This window comes from Aspergillus vadensis, assembly GCF_003184925.1.
Source record: "Aspergillus vadensis CBS 113365 unplaced genomic scaffold BO88scaffold_25, whole genome shotgun sequence".
In the NCBI taxonomy this organism is placed as follows: domain Eukaryota; kingdom Fungi; phylum Ascomycota; class Eurotiomycetes; order Eurotiales; family Aspergillaceae; genus Aspergillus; species Aspergillus vadensis.
Window position 1 is genome coordinate 23,574 of NW_020292063.1, and position 17,326 is coordinate 40,899.

General features: G+C 52.2%; 6 protein-coding genes across 6 annotated transcripts; 5 read left to right on the top strand and 1 right to left on the bottom strand.

Annotated features, from left to right (window-relative positions):
* Positions 1-217: 217 nt before the first annotated feature.
* Positions 218-1,729, top strand: BO88DRAFT_407527 (electron transfer flavoprotein subunit beta/FixA family protein). The gene is made up of 3 exons (XM_025707458.1): positions 218-364; positions 552-1,212; positions 1,280-1,729. Exons 1-3 carry the CDS (start codon positions 314-316, stop codon positions 1,360-1,362), a joined length of 795 nt encoding a protein of 264 aa, XP_025559126.1. The 5' UTR covers positions 218-313; the 3' UTR covers positions 1,363-1,729.
* A 4,293-nt stretch (positions 1,730-6,022) lies between these two features.
* Positions 6,023-8,008, top strand: BO88DRAFT_457038 (lipid-binding SYLF domain-containing protein; the record flags this gene model as incomplete). The annotated part of the gene is made up of 1 exon (XM_025710968.1): positions 6,023-8,008. One exon carries the CDS (start codon positions 6,023-6,025, stop codon positions 8,006-8,008), a length of 1,986 nt encoding a protein of 661 aa, XP_025559127.1.
* Positions 8,009-8,767: 759 nt separating this feature from the next.
* On the top strand, positions 8,768-10,902 carry cp1 (putative carboxypeptidase S1). Its single transcript, XM_025707459.1, has 2 exons — positions 8,768-8,980; positions 9,048-10,902. The coding sequence occupies exons 1-2, from the start codon at positions 8,840-8,842 to the stop codon at positions 10,842-10,844; spliced, it is 1,938 nt and encodes a 645-aa protein (XP_025559128.1). The 5' UTR covers positions 8,768-8,839; the 3' UTR covers positions 10,845-10,902.
* Positions 10,903-11,087: 185 nt separating this feature from the next.
* Positions 11,088-12,842, top strand: BO88DRAFT_471065 (putative DnaJ domain protein Psi; the record flags this gene model as incomplete). The annotated part of the gene is made up of 3 exons (XM_025711691.1): positions 11,088-11,726; positions 11,805-12,490; positions 12,546-12,842. Exons 1-3 carry the CDS (start codon positions 11,579-11,581, stop codon positions 12,840-12,842), a joined length of 1,131 nt encoding a protein of 376 aa, XP_025559129.1. The 5' UTR covers positions 11,088-11,578.
* Positions 12,843-13,205: 363 nt separating this feature from the next.
* BO88DRAFT_138109 (uncharacterized protein) lies at positions 13,206-15,164 on the top strand. The gene is made up of 4 exons (XM_025701428.1): positions 13,206-13,505; positions 13,608-13,829; positions 13,900-14,281; positions 14,347-15,164. The coding sequence occupies exons 1-4, from the start codon at positions 13,353-13,355 to the stop codon at positions 15,132-15,134; spliced, it is 1,545 nt and encodes a 514-aa protein (XP_025559130.1). The 5' UTR covers positions 13,206-13,352; the 3' UTR covers positions 15,135-15,164.
* Positions 14,898-16,993, bottom strand: BO88DRAFT_138114 (putative C6 transcription factor). The gene has a single exon (XM_025701429.1). The coding sequence runs from the start codon at positions 16,934-16,936 to the stop codon at positions 15,194-15,196; it is 1,743 nt and encodes a 580-aa protein (XP_025559131.1). The 5' UTR covers positions 16,937-16,993; the 3' UTR covers positions 14,898-15,193.
* Between the last annotated feature and the right edge of the window lie 333 nt (positions 16,994-17,326).

Consider the following 17,326-nt stretch of genomic DNA (forward strand, 5'->3'; position numbering starts at 1 on the left):
AATACCATTTACCCCGCTAAACTTGTCAACTTGTTGTACAAAGTCCCATTATAGAAAAGGCTAACCTCGGCTGGCGGCGGAAGAGCAACAAGCATGGATGGAATCTCGGCCCGCCTCGGAGGACTCTCCGCCCAGGTCACCTGTTTTCTGCCGCGGATGGAGCAGCAGCTGCTCCGACGGATCGGTGTCTCTACTCTTCCCTCAAAACGGCTTCTTGCTCGCCTTAAGAGTCGACGCCCCTCACGCTGCTGTCCCTCCCCTCCATTGTCCCTTTACTTCCTCCGAAGTCCCTTTACCACATATTATTTTCATAATGAGCGGCTTGCGAATTCTCGTCCCCGTTAAGCGGGTTATTGACTATGCGGTGAGTTTTGGTTTTTGTCGCCTCGTGCTTCTCCTGCTCCGTTCTCGGTGAAGAGTCACATCTCCGAGCGAAAGTTGCCCGCACGCGCAGTCTGCAATTGTGCTCCGTCGGCACCACCACCTACACTCACCACACAATTACGAGACTGCAGCACGATAATCATGCTGAACATCACTGATCATGATAGGTCAAACCCCGCGTCAACAAGGCCAACACCGGCGTCGAAACCGCCGGTGTCAAGCACTCCCTGAACCCGTTCGATGAACTCTCCGTCGAAGAAGCCATCCGCCTGCGCGAACGCGGCACCAAGAACCAGAGCCCCATGAAGGTCGAAAACATCCTCGCCCTCTCCGCTGGCGGAGCCAAGTGCGCCGATACCCTCCGCACCGCTATGGCCATGGGTGCCGACCGCGCATTCCACGTCGATGTCGGCGACAGCCCCGATGGTGGTCCCGAGCCCTTGACGATCGCCAAGATGCTGCAGGGTGTGGTCAAGTCTGAGAACATTAACCTGGTGCTGCTGGGTAAGCAGGCAATTGATGGCGACCAGGGCCAGACCGGTCAGATGCTGGCGGGTCTGTTGGGGTGGCCGCAGGCGACGCAGGCCAGCAAAGTCGATATCAAGGATGCGGATGGTACGGTGGAGGTGACGCACGAGGTGGATGGTGGTGTTGAGACGCTGCGGGCTAAGTTGCCCATGGTTATCACTACGGATTTGCGGTTGAATGAGCCCCGCTATGCTACGCTGCCGAACATTATGAAGGCTAAGAAGAAGCCTTTGGAGAAGAAGACATTGGCGGATTTCGGTGTTGAGGATAAGAAGCGCTTGAAGACTCTGAAGGTTACTGGTGAGTTTAGTCCCTGCCCTGTCATGTGCACCCCTGCGCTGTTGCATTTACTGACTTACCGTTCCAGAACCCCCCGCTCGCCAGGGCGGTGGCAAGGTCGAGGATGTCGACGGCTTGATCGGCAAGCTGAAGGAGCTGGGTGCTCTGTAGAGGTGGAGTAGGACAGATGATTGGTTACAACAATAGGTATACCATTGTGTGTGTGTATGTTTACGACTAGACTTGTGTCCAGTGTCAGCTGAACCGGCTGGACCTTATTTCTCATTTCATTTATCTCCCGCGGATCATAACCTTGCTGATGTGGATGTACTATTTACTTATGCTTAACTCTATCCGTGGCTGGCTATACCTGTTGCAGTGGGTCGACAGCACGAATCACTGATCGGGACAGGAGCAATTGCCTGATAGAGTAGGAGAGTAGTTCACACGAACTATCCAGCTAGCTAGCTACAGAGTAGACAGCTGAACTCGGGAGTTCATTCGGCACCTACTACGTAGTGACCTGACAAGCTAAATCTCAATATGACACATGTCTACTAACTAGTTAACTTATCCCCCTGTCACGCTGACATATACCCACACGCACTAATACCAGCTACTAGTCGATTATAATCCGTCCGGGGATCCCGATCCGTTAGACAGTAGTCCAGCGTGGGACCCAGGCACCGGGAACTTCCAGCCGGTTCATCGAATCGGATCGAGATGAGGGTAGATGTAGTATGTTTACTAGCATGGTCTGTACGGAGTAGTACTTAGGGGTGTGATGGTGATTGCATGCACTAGGATGGGTACTAGTTTGATTGATGGGTTGGGCTAGGCTGGATGGAGATGTTTTGTTGGATGTATACCATTTGTATAGATATACTATCTAGTACTATCTAGTACTATCTAGTAGATAGTAGGTGGAAGGTGGAAAGGATGGGAATAGGATGGAATGTAATTGGTAATAGAAATTAGTTGTAGTTAGTAGATTTTTATGTGAAGATGTTCAAATTCTCGGGTTGAATATATTTAATTACATTCTAGACGACTACATAGTAGTGCTCATCCACATGAACTCTAGATATAATAAATATACTAGAGTAGAGTAGGTAGTAGAGTTAACCTTCAACCCAACTGCATACATTCCACGAGCCAGACAAGCACACAGACATCGAAGCAGACACACAGACACAGAGTGAGTGAGTGATGAACGACACTCCCGTTCGCATTCCAACTATGTACTGTACATGATCCTCCGATCGATCTATCTATCCCACCCGCTCTCTGTCCACTCGTACCTACAGTAAGTTGGATACATCATATCAGGCACGATTGGTAGTGTTAACAAACGAACACGAACACCAACTCGAACAGAACTCAAACTCAAAAACTCAATTCATCCACGGAAGCACGTATGTATCCATCTATTTGTTTATCTAACTTTCTGATCCTTAGCTTAGCTATAGAATGGCCAGGTAGGGACATGACTCGCTGCCTTCGGCTATTGATCCACTAGGGTATTATGACAGGAACCCGACTATCTACTATCTATCATTGAAATGGCTTTTTGGGATGGTGTATATAGTACGCTAGTTAGTTAGTTAGTCTAATGAAATGTTACGATCGTCGACTGACTGGCTGAACGGATGATTAGCGAGGGTGAAGCTGATGTTTCGGCCGAAGTTGCCTCGTCTCGTCTAAGAATAGCCTGTCTACAGAGTACAGTAGAGGAGACAGGGATCCATCTGTGGTTCAGCTGAACTACTGGGTAGACGGATTGTTTCGCATTGCCGGGGCCAGGGCTAGGATCAGGGTCAGGGATTGTGGAATGTTCTGTTCTACTTACTATATTCTACTCTCCTATCCTATCTATAGTTAAGTATACTATAGTTAAGTATACATAGAGGGGGAATACTATACACACCTACCATCCCACCCATCAACATACAATGAGCCTAGTTTCGTATAGAAGTAGGAGTATACACAAACCACTCCCTAGTAGTCACCCACTCCATACTCAGTATCCCTCTCAACCGCAATAACCGCATCAATCCACTTTCCCTATCCTCGTGGGCCCCTACCATCCCATCCCACCGATGGCATATGATATATCCAACAGCTAAGAAACACGGGAAGTGAAAATTTTCTCGTTCTAAATGCGCACATGGTGTCCAGGGGAAAAATAAGATGAGAGAGGTTCATTCGTGAGTTCGTGAGTTCTTGCTCCCGTTCTTCCATGGCCCCCCGGCCCCGGGATGATGAAACTTTGTTTGAAGGGGGTGATGGGTGGGTTTGGGTTGGACTGGTCAGGTTGGACTAACTGGATGAGGTAGTAGATACTACGGTAGGTACCTACCGGTAGGTAACAGGTAGTAAGTAGTCTAGGTCTGTGGTACCTTTTGTAACAAGGTACCTTTTTTTTCTTCTTTTTTGCTTTGCTTTTCTTAACTGTGCTTCGCCCTTGGAACGGTGCGATTGAGGTGAGCCACTTGCGTCAATTGAGTATCATCTTGCCCTGCTGTAGGTACCGGAGGATAGGGAGGAAGTAGGTATAGTATCCCAAGCAACGCATCTTCCCTGTCGTTGGCGAGAAGTGGAACTAACCCGAGTCGTAGACTACTAGACTAGACTAGACTAGACTAGACTATTGGATCTCGATTGGGGGTGGAGAAAAAAGGGAGGAAATTGGACCTGTCAGGGACAGGATATTATTTATTTTACTACTTTGGGGGTTAGTTAGTTACCCAGCTACAGTATCCTTATTTACTTCCATATTAACCTGGTGACTTGTTTACTTACTACCTACTTAGTTACTGTACTTAATTCTGCAGCTAGGGTTGGAGGGGATAGTGGAGAAAAGACAACATGAAACTAATGCAGAGAATTTTCTTTGCCTGGGCGACGAGAAGGAAATGAAGCGAGGGGATGGATGGATGGGTACATCAAATCAATGCGAAGGGATACAATTTACCCATCCATGGATGGGGGCCAGACAGACAGAGCTAGCTAGCTACTGTAGATACTAGTTTAGAGTGTGGATTGGCTGGCTGGCTGGTATTGGGGCTGAAGGAAGAAGGTCGAAAAAAATAAAGCAGCACCACTGCACGTAAGCAAAACAAAATCACGGTAGAAGAAGCGATTGGACCTGTCATATTCTTCGGGTGGGAAGTTGATACATCCCTTGTGAGGGTTACGCAGGGATGAAGAGGGGAAAATTCATGCGGATCTAGTGGAAGTTAATCGGAAAATGAATTTTTATTTTGATTTTTGATTTTTAATTTAAATTTTTTGAACAAGGAAATTGTGAGGGTGGGTTTTACTTTGGCAGCAAGAAGAAGAAGACTAAACTAGACTAGACATAGATTAGCTGGGGATCTGGTTCAGGGACTCTTGGCCCCATCGCCATCGCCATCGGGTACGTAGACGATGACGCTGTCATTTGGGGGTTGGAGGGTTGAGGATTCTTCCAGGATTCTTTCATTTCTTCCACGGATGAGAAGCATTGCGAGAACAGCATTTGACAGACAATGATGAATATCCATTAGGATAGAAGAATGTAGAGCAAAGTATCTACTTCTACATCCGAACAGCCGACGGGCAAATTATAAATGGAGAGAAACTTAGGGTAGAAATCTAATCCGATCGGCTTATCGGGCGCGGCGAAAGCGATGACGCTGATGCTGCCATGATGCCATGCATCCGGAACCAGACTGAAGGATGGAATGGATGAATGACTGCCTAATTAATATCCTTTTCTTGTACTTCCCTACTCTCTGACCACCTCCACTTTCTCGTCATCATCTTGCTGACTGACTTGACTTTCTTGTACACCTTTTTCATCCGGCCGTTCCATCTCCGGCCAGCCACTCTTCCCTCCCTCCCTCCCACTTACTTACTTTCAGTCCAACCATGCCCTTCCGACCCAGCCGTGTGAGTATTTGTGCCTGGTTCGCATCCACGGCTCTGCACACTTCTTCCATTTAGTCTTGTCTTCCCCTCTTACCTCTGCGAAAAAGAGGATCCATCTTTTCCTTTTCTGCTCCATGCTTGCTTGCTTGCTTTTTCCTTCTCCTCAACTGCATTAGCTCTCGGTCATACATCCAGCCTACATCTCTAGCACATCTGACCGACGGGTCCTACGGGTCGATCACCCCCTCCACTCTGGGGTTTACCTTTCATCTCCTACATAAACTGTCCCTGCTCCTACCTGTGGTGGACACGGAAATTAGCTGTTGTTTCATCTGGTCCCTACTTTCACCCACTGTCGGATATATTGTCACTTTTTATTTTCTTTTCTTTTCGTGGCCCTGGCGAGGCTCAGGCGGAGGTAAGCCGACCCCCGAATCCCATTTGCCCGTCCCATGGTTCCCCTCCTTCCTTTCCTCGTATGTCACCGGTTCTCCAGCTGCTCGCCACCCACTCAAGGCGAGGTCTGGAACGCACGGCTAGCACGGCGAAAAGCTCGAGGTCTCTTACCTTTTAATAATATGGCCCTCTCCTACGTCTCCTGCCTCAATACATGCAATTTCCTCTCGTCGCAGATCACTGACGTTCCGGATACTATATAGTTGGTTTACATTCTTACTACTCTCCGGACCCGCATTCCTCGGTTGTCACCCCAACTTCTGTTGCGCCCGTTTGCTGCCTCTTATACATTCCCGGCCGCATTGGGACTTTATGTGAATAACTTTGGCCGTCTTCGTCTACTGCTGCCATTACACCCGCAATTATAGACGGCCTTTTTACCCACTGCGCGGTCCTCAGGACTCCATCCTGTGTCACTCTACTTGGTAGGCTTGGAGACCCCGCGGGATTCTGAGTTGCCACCATGCCTTCCACTCTGTGGGAGAAGACGAAAGGCACATCTAAGAAAGGATTCGATAAGGCATGGCATACCCTCGACAAGCTGGGCGATCCCGTCAACCGGCTATCCTACAAGGTCGGCGCAGAGGCCTTTTGGCCTATGACCCTTGATAAAGAAAGCGACAAAGCTGCGCGAATTCTCCGAAGTTTCTGCAAAGATGGTTTCTATTCCAACGAAGATGCCGAACGTCAAAGCACCGATAGCTCAGTCAGCAAAGAATCCGGCAAGATCGATCGCCCCAAGGGCAAGCAGCGGGTCTTGAAGAAGATCCCCGCTAGGGTTATACAGCGCGCCAAGGGTCTCGCTATCTTCACTACTATGCGCACAGGCCTCTGGGTCAGTGGCTCGGGTGGTAGTGGTGTGCTCCTGGCGCGGACCCCAGATACCAATGAATGGAGTCCGCCTTCCGGTATCATGCTTCATACAGCTGGTATCGGTTTCCTGGCGGGCGTGGATATCTATGACTGCGTGGTAGTCATCAATACCTATGAGGCCTTGGAGGCTTTTAAGAAAGTGCGATGCACTTTGGGTGGAGAAGTCAGCGCTGCGGCTGGTCCGGTTGGGATGGGCGGCGTGCTTGATTCGGAAGTGCACAAGCGCCAGGCCCCCATCTGGACCTACATGAAGAGTCGCGGTTTGTATGCTGGCGTTGCTGTGGATGGTACCATCATTATCGAGCGTACCGATGAGAACGAGCGCTTCTATGGCGAGCGTATATCAGTTACTGACATTCTCGCGGGCAAGGCCAAACGGCCTCCTGCATCGATTCAAACACTGCTGAACACCGTGAAAGCTGCCGAGGGCAATCCGACTGTGGATGAGAACTTGCTGCCACCCGGAGAGACCCCTGGGGATGTTGAGATTGTGCCTGGTCCGGGCTCGTTCGGCATTCCCGACCCCGAGGACCCCGATCCATTCGGTGTCAAGGCGCTGGAGGCGGAGGGTCTCTTTATCCGCGAAGCTGGGACGAAATCCAGGCCTTCGCAGGAGGTGTTCGAGTTTAAACCCGGCCCGAACAGCCCGATATTTGCGACTTTCCGACGAAGCGTCGACAGCTCACCACGCAATAGCTGGCGAGCAAGTGTACAGAGCTACGCCAGTATGGACCGAGGGACCCAAACTGATGATGGCCCCACGACTGCCCCAACCTCTATCAGTCGTGCCTCCTCCCGGAGCTACCGTGACGTGTCTGACCGCGCTGAGACCAGTCCTTGGGACAACGAGGAGGGACGTTGGGAGACTGTCATCCCAGAACACGACGAATATCACAGCCGGGATGACGTCGAGGACGTGGATCTGGATGACGATGTGGAAATCCACGAAATCAGCAGCGCCACTGTATCGAAGCGCGAGAGTGCTGCCCATTCTCCTGTCCCTGTCGAAGATTCCATCTCGCCGGTCGAATTCAAGCGTCACTCGCCCACTTTTACTCGGGCACGCCTTGTGACGATCCCTAAGCGGATGCCCCCGGCCCTTCCACCCCGAAACCCCCAGCGGACACCCGCTCCTGTTTCGACTTCGACTCCTAGCTCGCCTACGGTAAATCCCTATGCACACAGCCGCCGGCGTTCCGTGGCGTCTAGCCCGGGACACGCCACGTACGGCTTCACAGAGATGCCTCTGTACCACAAGAGCGATTCGGAGAGTGACCTGTCCTCTACCGGTGCTCCCGAGTCATCCAACAAGCCGTCCCCAGACCGCGAAGAGTTCCACTCGGTATCCAGTCTACACGATTCGGACGTGGCGTCCGAGACCGAGGCTAATGAGGCCAAGGAGACTGAGACCGAGAAAACTCACGAGGCATCATCCGATGCGAGCACTCCTACATACGTTCACGAGTCTGACGTCTCGCCCTGGGCAAAGTCTGACACAGATCTGGCACCCACAAAGACCATCACTTCTGAGGAGCACGTCAAAGTGGAGTCTACGGTGCAGCCTCAGACTGCGTGAGTGCTAAGCACATACCGCCATTCCTTGTATATATTCCTTGTGGCATATTGTTATTGGGATTCATCCCGTTGCATATTGCATGTTGATGTTGATTCCCACTGTGTTTCGGCTGTTTTTATCGAGCTATCAGCTCTTGTTGTTATGTTTTATGTCTTACTGTAATGGTAGTCTTAGCGTGCGTGGTGTTTGGTTTCAATTTGGGCATGGATACCTGGGCGTCTCGGGATGGATACTGGGACGTGGTAAGATGCTTGGAAGCGTGATTTGAGTTTGACAATATATCCCTATGTTCTCTTCTCCAGACTTTTCTATTGTAAAGCGACAGCATTGTGTAGACTGCATTACCTTGATCGGAACCTGCGAAACCTGATCTGTATATGACCGATCACCATCGAGCCACCTACATCATGGCGCGCTCTGAACCAACACAGTATGTCGATCTTTCCACATAAACCAAAGTTATTCTTCTCTGTCGACGCGTGTCATAAAGTGAAACTAGATAGTAGATATCCTCGGCAGTTGCCTGCCATTTACCCCGTACATACCTAGCTACCGGGGAGTGGAGCAAGTGCACGGCCACTCGATCAACTTAGTGAGACTGTGAGACAACTGACAACCGGCGATCCGCCGGCTTATCGGCGATGGCGTTATCAGACCCCTAGCAGTAGTAGTACTACAGTAGTTAGTTAGTATTTATACTACTTCCTTCGCTCGAATCCCTATGACTTTTTTATTTTTTTCTCTGTTTTCTCTTTCTGGGCAATATAGTAACTCTCCTTGAGAGTTCTGCACAGATTGAAATAAATACTACTTTAGTAGACGAGCACCATGATGCCCTCCATCACATCATCCCTCGGCATCATTTCCACTATCACCACCCTAGTCGCAGGCCAATATTTCCCTCCTACACCCGAAGATCTCACCATCATCGAGTCAGAAATCTTCCCGGGTGCAAAAATCTCCTATAAACAGGTTGGGCTACTTACACCCTACCCCAACTTCAAATTCCCGTCTTAACATCCTACTGATAATACTCAAGCCCCTCGGCATCTGCACCAATACCGATACCACCAGCTACTCCGGCTACATCCACTTACCCCCGCACACCTTGACCAACCTCTCCATTCCAGGTATCAGCATCACCCAAGCATACCCTATCAATACCTTTTTTTGGTATTTTCCATCCCGTCACCATAATAATGGCTCATCGCCACTCACTATCTTTATGAACGGCGGGCCTGGCGGATCTTCCATGATTGGGTTATTCCAGGAGAATGGACCGTGCACTGTGAATCCGGACTCGAATTCCACGAGCGAAAATCCCTGGTCGTGGAATGAGTATGTTGATATGTTGTATGTGGAGCAGCCGGTTCAGACGGGGTTTAGTTATGATGTGTTGAGGAATGGGACGGTGGATTTGATGAATGGGGAGATTGATGTGGATGTTGATGTGGGGGAAGGTGATTGGGATGGGGTTAGGCAGAATGAGACGTTTCTGGTAGGGACACTGCCGAGTCAGGATGTGGGAGGGACTGTTAATGGGACGGTGAATGGGGGGAGGGCGTTGTGGGTTACGTTGCAGGTTTGGTTGGGGGAGTTCGCTGAGTATCCTGCTGCTGGTGCTGCTGGTGGTGAGGGTGATGACAGGGTGAGTATATGGACGGAGTCGTATGGAGGGCGGTATGGGCCTGCGTATACGGCGCTGTTTCAGGAGATGAATGAGCGGATTGAGAGTGGGGAGGTGAGTATTGGGAAGAAAATCCATTTGGATACGTTGGGAATCATCAATGGCTGTGTGGATTTACTCGTCCAGGTCCCTTCGTTCCCGGAGATGGCGTATAATAATACGTATGGGATTGAGGGGATCAATCGCACCCTTTACGACAGGGCTATGGATAACTGGAGCAAGCCGGGTGGATGCAGGGATATGATTATTGAGTGTCGCGATGCGGGCGAGCTTGGGGATCCTCTCATGTATGGGGATAATGAGACGGTGAATGGTATCTGCACGGAGGCGTCGGAGTACTGTTTGAGGGAGATCAAGAGCTTGTATACGAATACCTCTGGGAGGGGATACTACGATATAGCGCATTTCACGCCGGATGCGGCGCTCGTGCCCTACTTCGTCGGGTTCTTGAATCGCCCGTGGGTGCAGAAGGCGCTCGGGGTCCCGGTGAACTATACCATGTCATCAGAGGCAGTGGGGGACAGCTTCGAGTCGACGGGTGATTACCCTCGCAATGATCCCCGCGGGATGATCGGGGATATTGGGTACTTGCTTGACTCTGGTGTTAAGGTGGCTATGGTGTATGGGGACCGGGACTATGCCTGTCCGTGGCGCGGCGGGGAAGATGTCAGTCTGCTGGTGGAGTATGCTGAAGCAGAGAAGTTCCGGGCTGCTGGGTATGCAGAGGTGCAGACAAAGTCATCCTATGTAGGGGGATTGGTCAGGCAGTATGGGAACTTCTCATTCACGCGTGTCTTTCAGGCGGGCCATGAGGTGCCGTTCTATCAGCCTGAGACGGCGTATGAGATCTTTAATCGGGCTCAGTTTAACTGGGATATCGCGACAGGAGGAATTTCCCTGGTTGAGAATCAGGACTATGGAACGGAGGGACCCTCGTCGACGTGGCATGTTAAGAATGAGGTGCCGGAGAGCCCTGAACCGACGTGCTATTTGTTGGCCATGGATTCGACTTGTACGGATGAGCAGATTGAACGGGTGCTGAGTGGGGAGGCGGTGATTAGGGATTGGGTTGTTGTTGATGATGTTGAGGTTCAGGGATCGTTCAGTGGAGAAGGTGATCAGTTGGCACAGGCCCCGTTGGGACACTGATGTCAAGTGCAATGTTGATAGTGTGGTGGTTGGTTGTGATATAGATGGTATACACTGCATAAAGATATAGCTGACTAATATTCATACGTATCTATGATGCTAGCTCGATCTGGCAAGTGGCCGGCTGACTGCCCAAAATGGAAGACTGAAGCATCTCAGCTCATTTCCATCAGTCCATCTCAATATCTCCATCTGGCTGTCAAACTCCTATATCCACCGGCTGGACCCTTCTAGTCTTACCTCCACTGCTATCACCCGAACAATCCGTATGGCATCACGGGTTGACCCCTCCCTCGCGGCCATCGAACCTTCTCGAACCTTCTATTGGTCGACCGCTGCGGTCAACGTCACACGTCACCGCAGGCTCACCTGAAAGCCGCCGGTGCTGCACTATACATCAGCCCTCGTCCTCACACCTGGCTTCTCCGCTAATCCTTCAGATACATCATTCACTGTGCCTTATGTCTTGAAATCACACCTATATAACCTACATTAACACCCGTCGATATACTCTGATCGGATCGCGGATCGCTGAATCTTCTACGTCATTCGAGACTCTGCTCCCCTCCCCTCGATTCTCCCATCTCACCCCGTGGTGTGACCCCCTCGTGGTGTGCTTATATGGTGTCTGGACTCGCCAATTAGAGCTGTGCATCACATTTCTACCGCGTCTGTCGATTTCGTGATTCCCGTTCCTTTGACCTATCTTCTGGCCCTCGCCAATCGACTCCACAATGGTTGCAGAAACGAAACTCTACGATGCCCTCTCGATCAGGCCCGATGCCTCGCAGGACGAGATTAAGAAAGCTTACCGTAAGGCGGCATTGAAATATCACCCCGACAAGAACAAGGATAACCCGACCGCCTCGGAAAAGTTCAAAGGTATGTTCTGTTATGTTCTGACTCTACTTACCCCGCCCCAGCCTCCCATTTTAGGCCAATGGTGCTAATTTTCAACAGAGGTGTCCCAGGCATACGAGGTTCTTTCCGACCCTGAAAAGCGAAAAGTTTATGACCAATTCGGCCTTGAATATCTCCTTCGTGGTGGTCCCCCACCGTCCAGCGGCGGCGGTGGTGCCGACGGTCCCAACCCCTTCGAAGGTGGCATGCCCGGCGGCTTCTCGTTCGGCGGCATGCCTGGCGGCGGCGGTGGCGGTACCCGGACATTCCACTTCTCGACTGGTCCCGGCGGCGGCGGCAGCGGGTTCCGGTTCAGCAATGCAGACGATATCTTCCGGAACTTTGCCAAAGGCAGCATGGGCGGTATGGGTGGTGGTATGGGCGGCGGTATGGATGATGACGATATCTTCTCGATGCTGGGAGGTGGGCTCGGCGGCGGTCGGAACTTCCGGAATAGTCGCGGGCCTAGCGGATTCAAGCAATCGTCGCAGCGCGCGCCCACGCCCGAGCCTACGGTCATGGAGAAGGAGCTGCCGCTGACGCTGGAGGAGCTGATGCGCGGTACGACCAAGAAGGTGTCCGTCAAGAGCAAGACGTTTGATGCGAGCGGCAAGCGCACCGTGCAGGATGTGACGCTGGAAGCGAATATCAAGCCGGGTCTGCGGACCGGCTCGAAGATTAAGTACCGGGGAGTAGGCGATCAAGAGGAGGGTGGTCGGCAGGACGTACATCTGATTGTGACTGAGGTAGGCATCCCCACCCTAAACTCATCTTACCTTAGTCAATACTAACAACCAGCAGAAAGAACACCCCAACTTCAAACGCCAAGGCGACAACCTCGTCACAACAGTCGAGCTCAGTCTGAAAGAAGCGCTTACCGGCTGGGAGCGCATCGTGCGCACAATTGACGGCAAATCTATCCGAGTATCCAAGCCCGGCCCGACACAGCCCGGACACGAAGAACGATTCCCAGGATTGGGCATGACGATCTCGAAGAAGCCCAGCGAGCGCGGCGATCTGGTGGTTCGGGTGAATGTGCGGTTCCCAGCTAGTCTGAGCGCGTCGCAGAAGGACATTCTCAAGGACGTTCTCCCGTGATATTTCTTTCCCTTTCTGATACTCCTATTGTCTCTGTTTATTTCTATTCCCATTTCGCTGGTCTGTTAGCATTATGGCGTTGGGCGTGCGGCTGGTTCCGTGATGTGATGAGTGATGATGATGAAGCAGTAGTAGCTTGGAATAAAAGCTTATATACCTGTATGAGTGTGATAAATTGTTAATGTATGCTACTATCAGATACTACAGAAAGGAGATTCCGATAATACTAGTAGAACAAAAACCAGCATATCTTATCATAATGATCACATGTCCGTCCCATCCAAAACAGGCATGGTAAGCAGCTACGCTTATCGATAAGATAGCGGTCAACAACAACATCACACCTCACCCCAGCTCCAGCCAGCTCGCTCCATCTCCGCAAACCAACCAAAGCACTCACTCAATACCATACTATTAACCCATCTCACTCAATTGACTACCACCCTTTCATCTCGTCTCATAACCAATTAACCACCAATAAATATCTTGAAGAAGAAAAAAGAAAGGAAAATGAAAACAAGAATAACCTACCTCCAACCGCCCTCCTCGCCATTCACCTCCACCCAAGCAAGCCTCACCCCGACATCCCTAAGAATCAGTGATCTGGATGCTGCGAAGGAAGTTCGGGTTACAGTTGACCTGGCGGAGATATCTGATCATGAGGTGGGTATATGGTCTTTCTTTCTTACTACCCATACGTTCATCTACTACTATCTTGATCAAGATACATAGCTAATACATGTGGTGTGGATAACATGAATTCAGGTCCGAGGTATTCTAAGCAGTTTGCATGAAGTACATATTCGCTGGGCGAGAGAAGATCCGTATGTGGTTGTGGCGCCGTTCGGGAGTAGGGTTTCTGCTGGGGTGGGGGTTGGGGTTTCTCCTCTTCAATCCTCTGGAGAGGGGGGTGAGGATGGGGAAGGAGTATGTCGTCTTCTAAGGAGGATGTTTGGGACGACGGGGATTGAGTGTGTTAATTATACGGTATGTGTTTCTTTTTCAGTTCTACTTGTGGGGTATGAACAGTATGTGATGCTGATTCTGGTATATGCAGGACTCGTTCACTACTCCGCCTGTCCTATCTACGCGATTCGCTTCCACGTCCACGTATCAATTCCACTCCGCTCTGCCGGAACATAATCTTGGGGAGTACATCGTGGAGAATATCTGTCGCGGGAAGGGTTCTGCGTGCGCTGCGGATTGGGGCTCCGCTGATAGTATTGATGTGGACTATGATGCGGTGTCGCGGTCGCTGGTGGTCTCCGGGTACTGGGGCCAGCCTAGTACTCCGGAGGGATGGACGGAGGAGATTCGTGCGCCGGGGGAGAGTCGTGATCGGGTTGAAGTTGGGTTGTTGGGGACGGAGAAGGCGGTCGAGGCGGAGGAGATTAAGGTTGGTGGGTTGTTGGGTGTTGTCGGGGTGGATAAGGAGTTGAGTATGTATCCTTTCTCTTCCTCTCATTTCTGTGTGTTGTTGAGGGGGTGATAGCTGACAGTTCAGAACCCACGCTATTCTCCTTCCCATCCAGACACCATGTCCTCCCTCGCGAGGCGACTTTCGATGTCTCCTTCCCCCGTCCGACGGGCACGCATCCGACCATGACCATTTCGCTGTCCCCCGCTGCGTTGGAATATCCCGCCGCGCCGGAGGACACAACCTGTGCGCTGCATGCGTATTTGACGCTGCCGTCGTATATCTTCGGCGATAAGTACCAGCTGAGCACGGATGATCCGCTGTTCCTGGAGTCGCACCATCTAGTGGCGTTGCGGGCAGTAAGCGGAGCAACGGACCTGGAGGCCCCAGATTGGTTTGTCCCGCACTGGGGTTCAAATTGGCTGCTTGAGCTGGCTACGCCGCCTGAAGGCCAGGTGCCCGAGGAGTGGAATGTCACGGTGCCGCTGCATCTGCGGTACCTGCGGCCGTCGGAGACTGGGTACCGCACCGCGGGGGTGCCGTGGCCGGTAGTATTCTGGGCTTGCACAGCGGAAGAGGGCACGAAGATGGGCACGAACCCGTTCGATCGTGTGAACCTAGGCTGGGATGGTATGTTTGGCCCACGGACGATGTTCTACCAGGTGCATCCTAGTGGAGAGAAAGCCCGACATGTTGAAGAATTGGATGTGCCGGTGCTCCGGTTAGAAGAGGGCGGATTCTTCAGCAGCAAGACGGTGGAGCTGGGCACGATGGCAGCGATTGTTCTAGGCTTGCTGTGGGTGTTGTGGAAGCTGGGTAGTGTGGCGCGATCCTCCGGACAGAAGAAGAGCGAAAAGGAGAAGAAGTCGCAGTAATCATCCCTCCCACACATCCCAACCTTGAGGATGTGTTTTAAGGCAACAATCTGCCGCCGCTATACATCAGTGTACATAAACCGCTCCATATCAAAGCTGCCCAAACTAGGAATATCAATCAGCAGATCACTCAACCATGAGAACCCTGGATAATCAGCCAGCGAATGATGCGGCTCCGTAGAATCACCACCACCACCAGCATCAGTACCAGGAGTACCCCCAAGGCCCATCTCAATCTGGTCCGCCCCCGCCCCCGAATTGACCCTGAGCACATCCTTCAACGCCTTCGTATCCTCCTCCTTCCTTCGCTGATGCAACAAAATCAGCAAATACGCCGTACTATACGCCTCGCGCATCACCTCCGTATCATACGCGGCCGCCACCTCACGCAGCGTGCGCATCGCACCGCCCAACATGACCAACGACGCCCGATTATCTATCGCCAGGAGCGTGCACACCACCTGAAATGGCACGTTCGCGATCTGATGCCACGGGCAAGTCGTCGCGACCATCTCCCGCGCGGCCTGCAGACCCTTCACGGAGAGTGCCAGCACGCGGTCCAGCAAGTCCCCGGAGATAATGCAGTTCAGGGCGCGCAGACGCCTGTAGATGCATAGCATGAGGTTACATTGCACGAGAATCAACTGGGGTAAGACATGAGTTTGGTCGAGGACGTTGCGGAGGGCGGATTCTAGGTCTGGAGGGTCGGTGGTTTTGTTTGTGTTTGGGTCGAGGCTTTCGGACATGGGTAAGAGGGTGAAGATTTCTAGGGTGCCTGGGACGCGTGGCGTCGGAGGCAGGGAGGTTGCGCCGTGGAGGACGACGCGGGAGCGGGCGAGCTCGAAGGAGATCCAGACGTTGAGATGGCGGGCCATGCCGAAGAGGCGGCGGCGGAGGTCTGGGTCGACTGGGGTGGGGAGTTGGTTGATGGCGTCGGAGGAGGGTTGCTCGAGGTGCAGGCCTGTTGCTTCGATGAGGTGCATTAGGGTGCAGCTGGCTGTCCAGGCGAGGTTCGGGGTCGAGGTTAGACGGAGGTAGGAGACGCGGAGGACCCATGCTGTTACGGTGTCGAGGGTGGGGGTCGTGTCTGATAGCATTATTTGGTCCAGGATGAGCCGGGCTGTCTCCGCCAGTTGGAGCTCTGTTGCGCTGGATTGTCTCCGGGAGAAAAGGTAGCCAAAGGCTGCGACGCCGGCAAGGACGGCGTCGTAGGGCCCGTAGAGGAGGGCCGAGTCGGCGGTGGGTGGGAGCCAGCGGCGACTGACTTGGCGGAGGAGGGTGTCCCGGTCGATGAATGGGTAGCATGGGTCGACTTTGTCGAAGAAGATGGCTACCAGGGAGCGCATCTCGTCCTGCGAGATGGTGTCCACGATGGGGACTGCTTTGGGAGCGGATGGTGGTGGCATTGATGGAGGTGGGAGATGGCGTGCGCCCACGTTCCATGCGAATAGATGCATCTTGGGCGCATTGGTGGGATCGACCTTGAGGCCGAGGCGCCTGGCGAATGCTGCGCCGGAGTTGGCATCTAGCGAGCTGAGCCGCGCTGCCGTCTCCTCTGGGGAGATCTTGGGCTCGTGGCGCGGAGGATGCGCTGCATCAGGGGCCGCTGTAGATTCTGTCGGTGCGGCGGACTGCAGCTGGAATAGTCTGGCATCGCGCTTTCTGCGCGATTGGAGGTCATAGTGGCAGTCGGAGCCGAACTGGGCGCATGTTGTGCATGGCTGGTCGCCGGAGCATTTGCGCTTGCGCGATTGGCATAGTGTGCAGGCAACACGGGAACGCTTCCTAGAGGGTTCGGACATGTCTCCCTTGGCAGCCCATGCCCATGACCGGAGGCCTGAGGTGTAGATAGATGTAGAGGTGGAATAAGATCAGGAAGTTGATTCCGGTCAGTTGATGTTGATAATAGTTAACTAGTGCGGAGCATGTGATGTGCTGGTGAGTCAGCTTAGCTTGTGCGGAGCATAATAGTTATCCACACCTTATCTCCATCTCTACTTACTGATCTGCATCGGACCGATCGAGTATCGCGAGGTTCAATACAGTGGTTATAGAGTTCCACTCTATCGTTATTCACTCAATCAATGCGTTTAGAGGTTGAATAGTCATGGAGAGGTCTTAAAAAACCACCAACAGCAAAGTCCAACGTAAGACATCCGTTCACAATACAAGCATCGGAGTCGGAGTCTCGC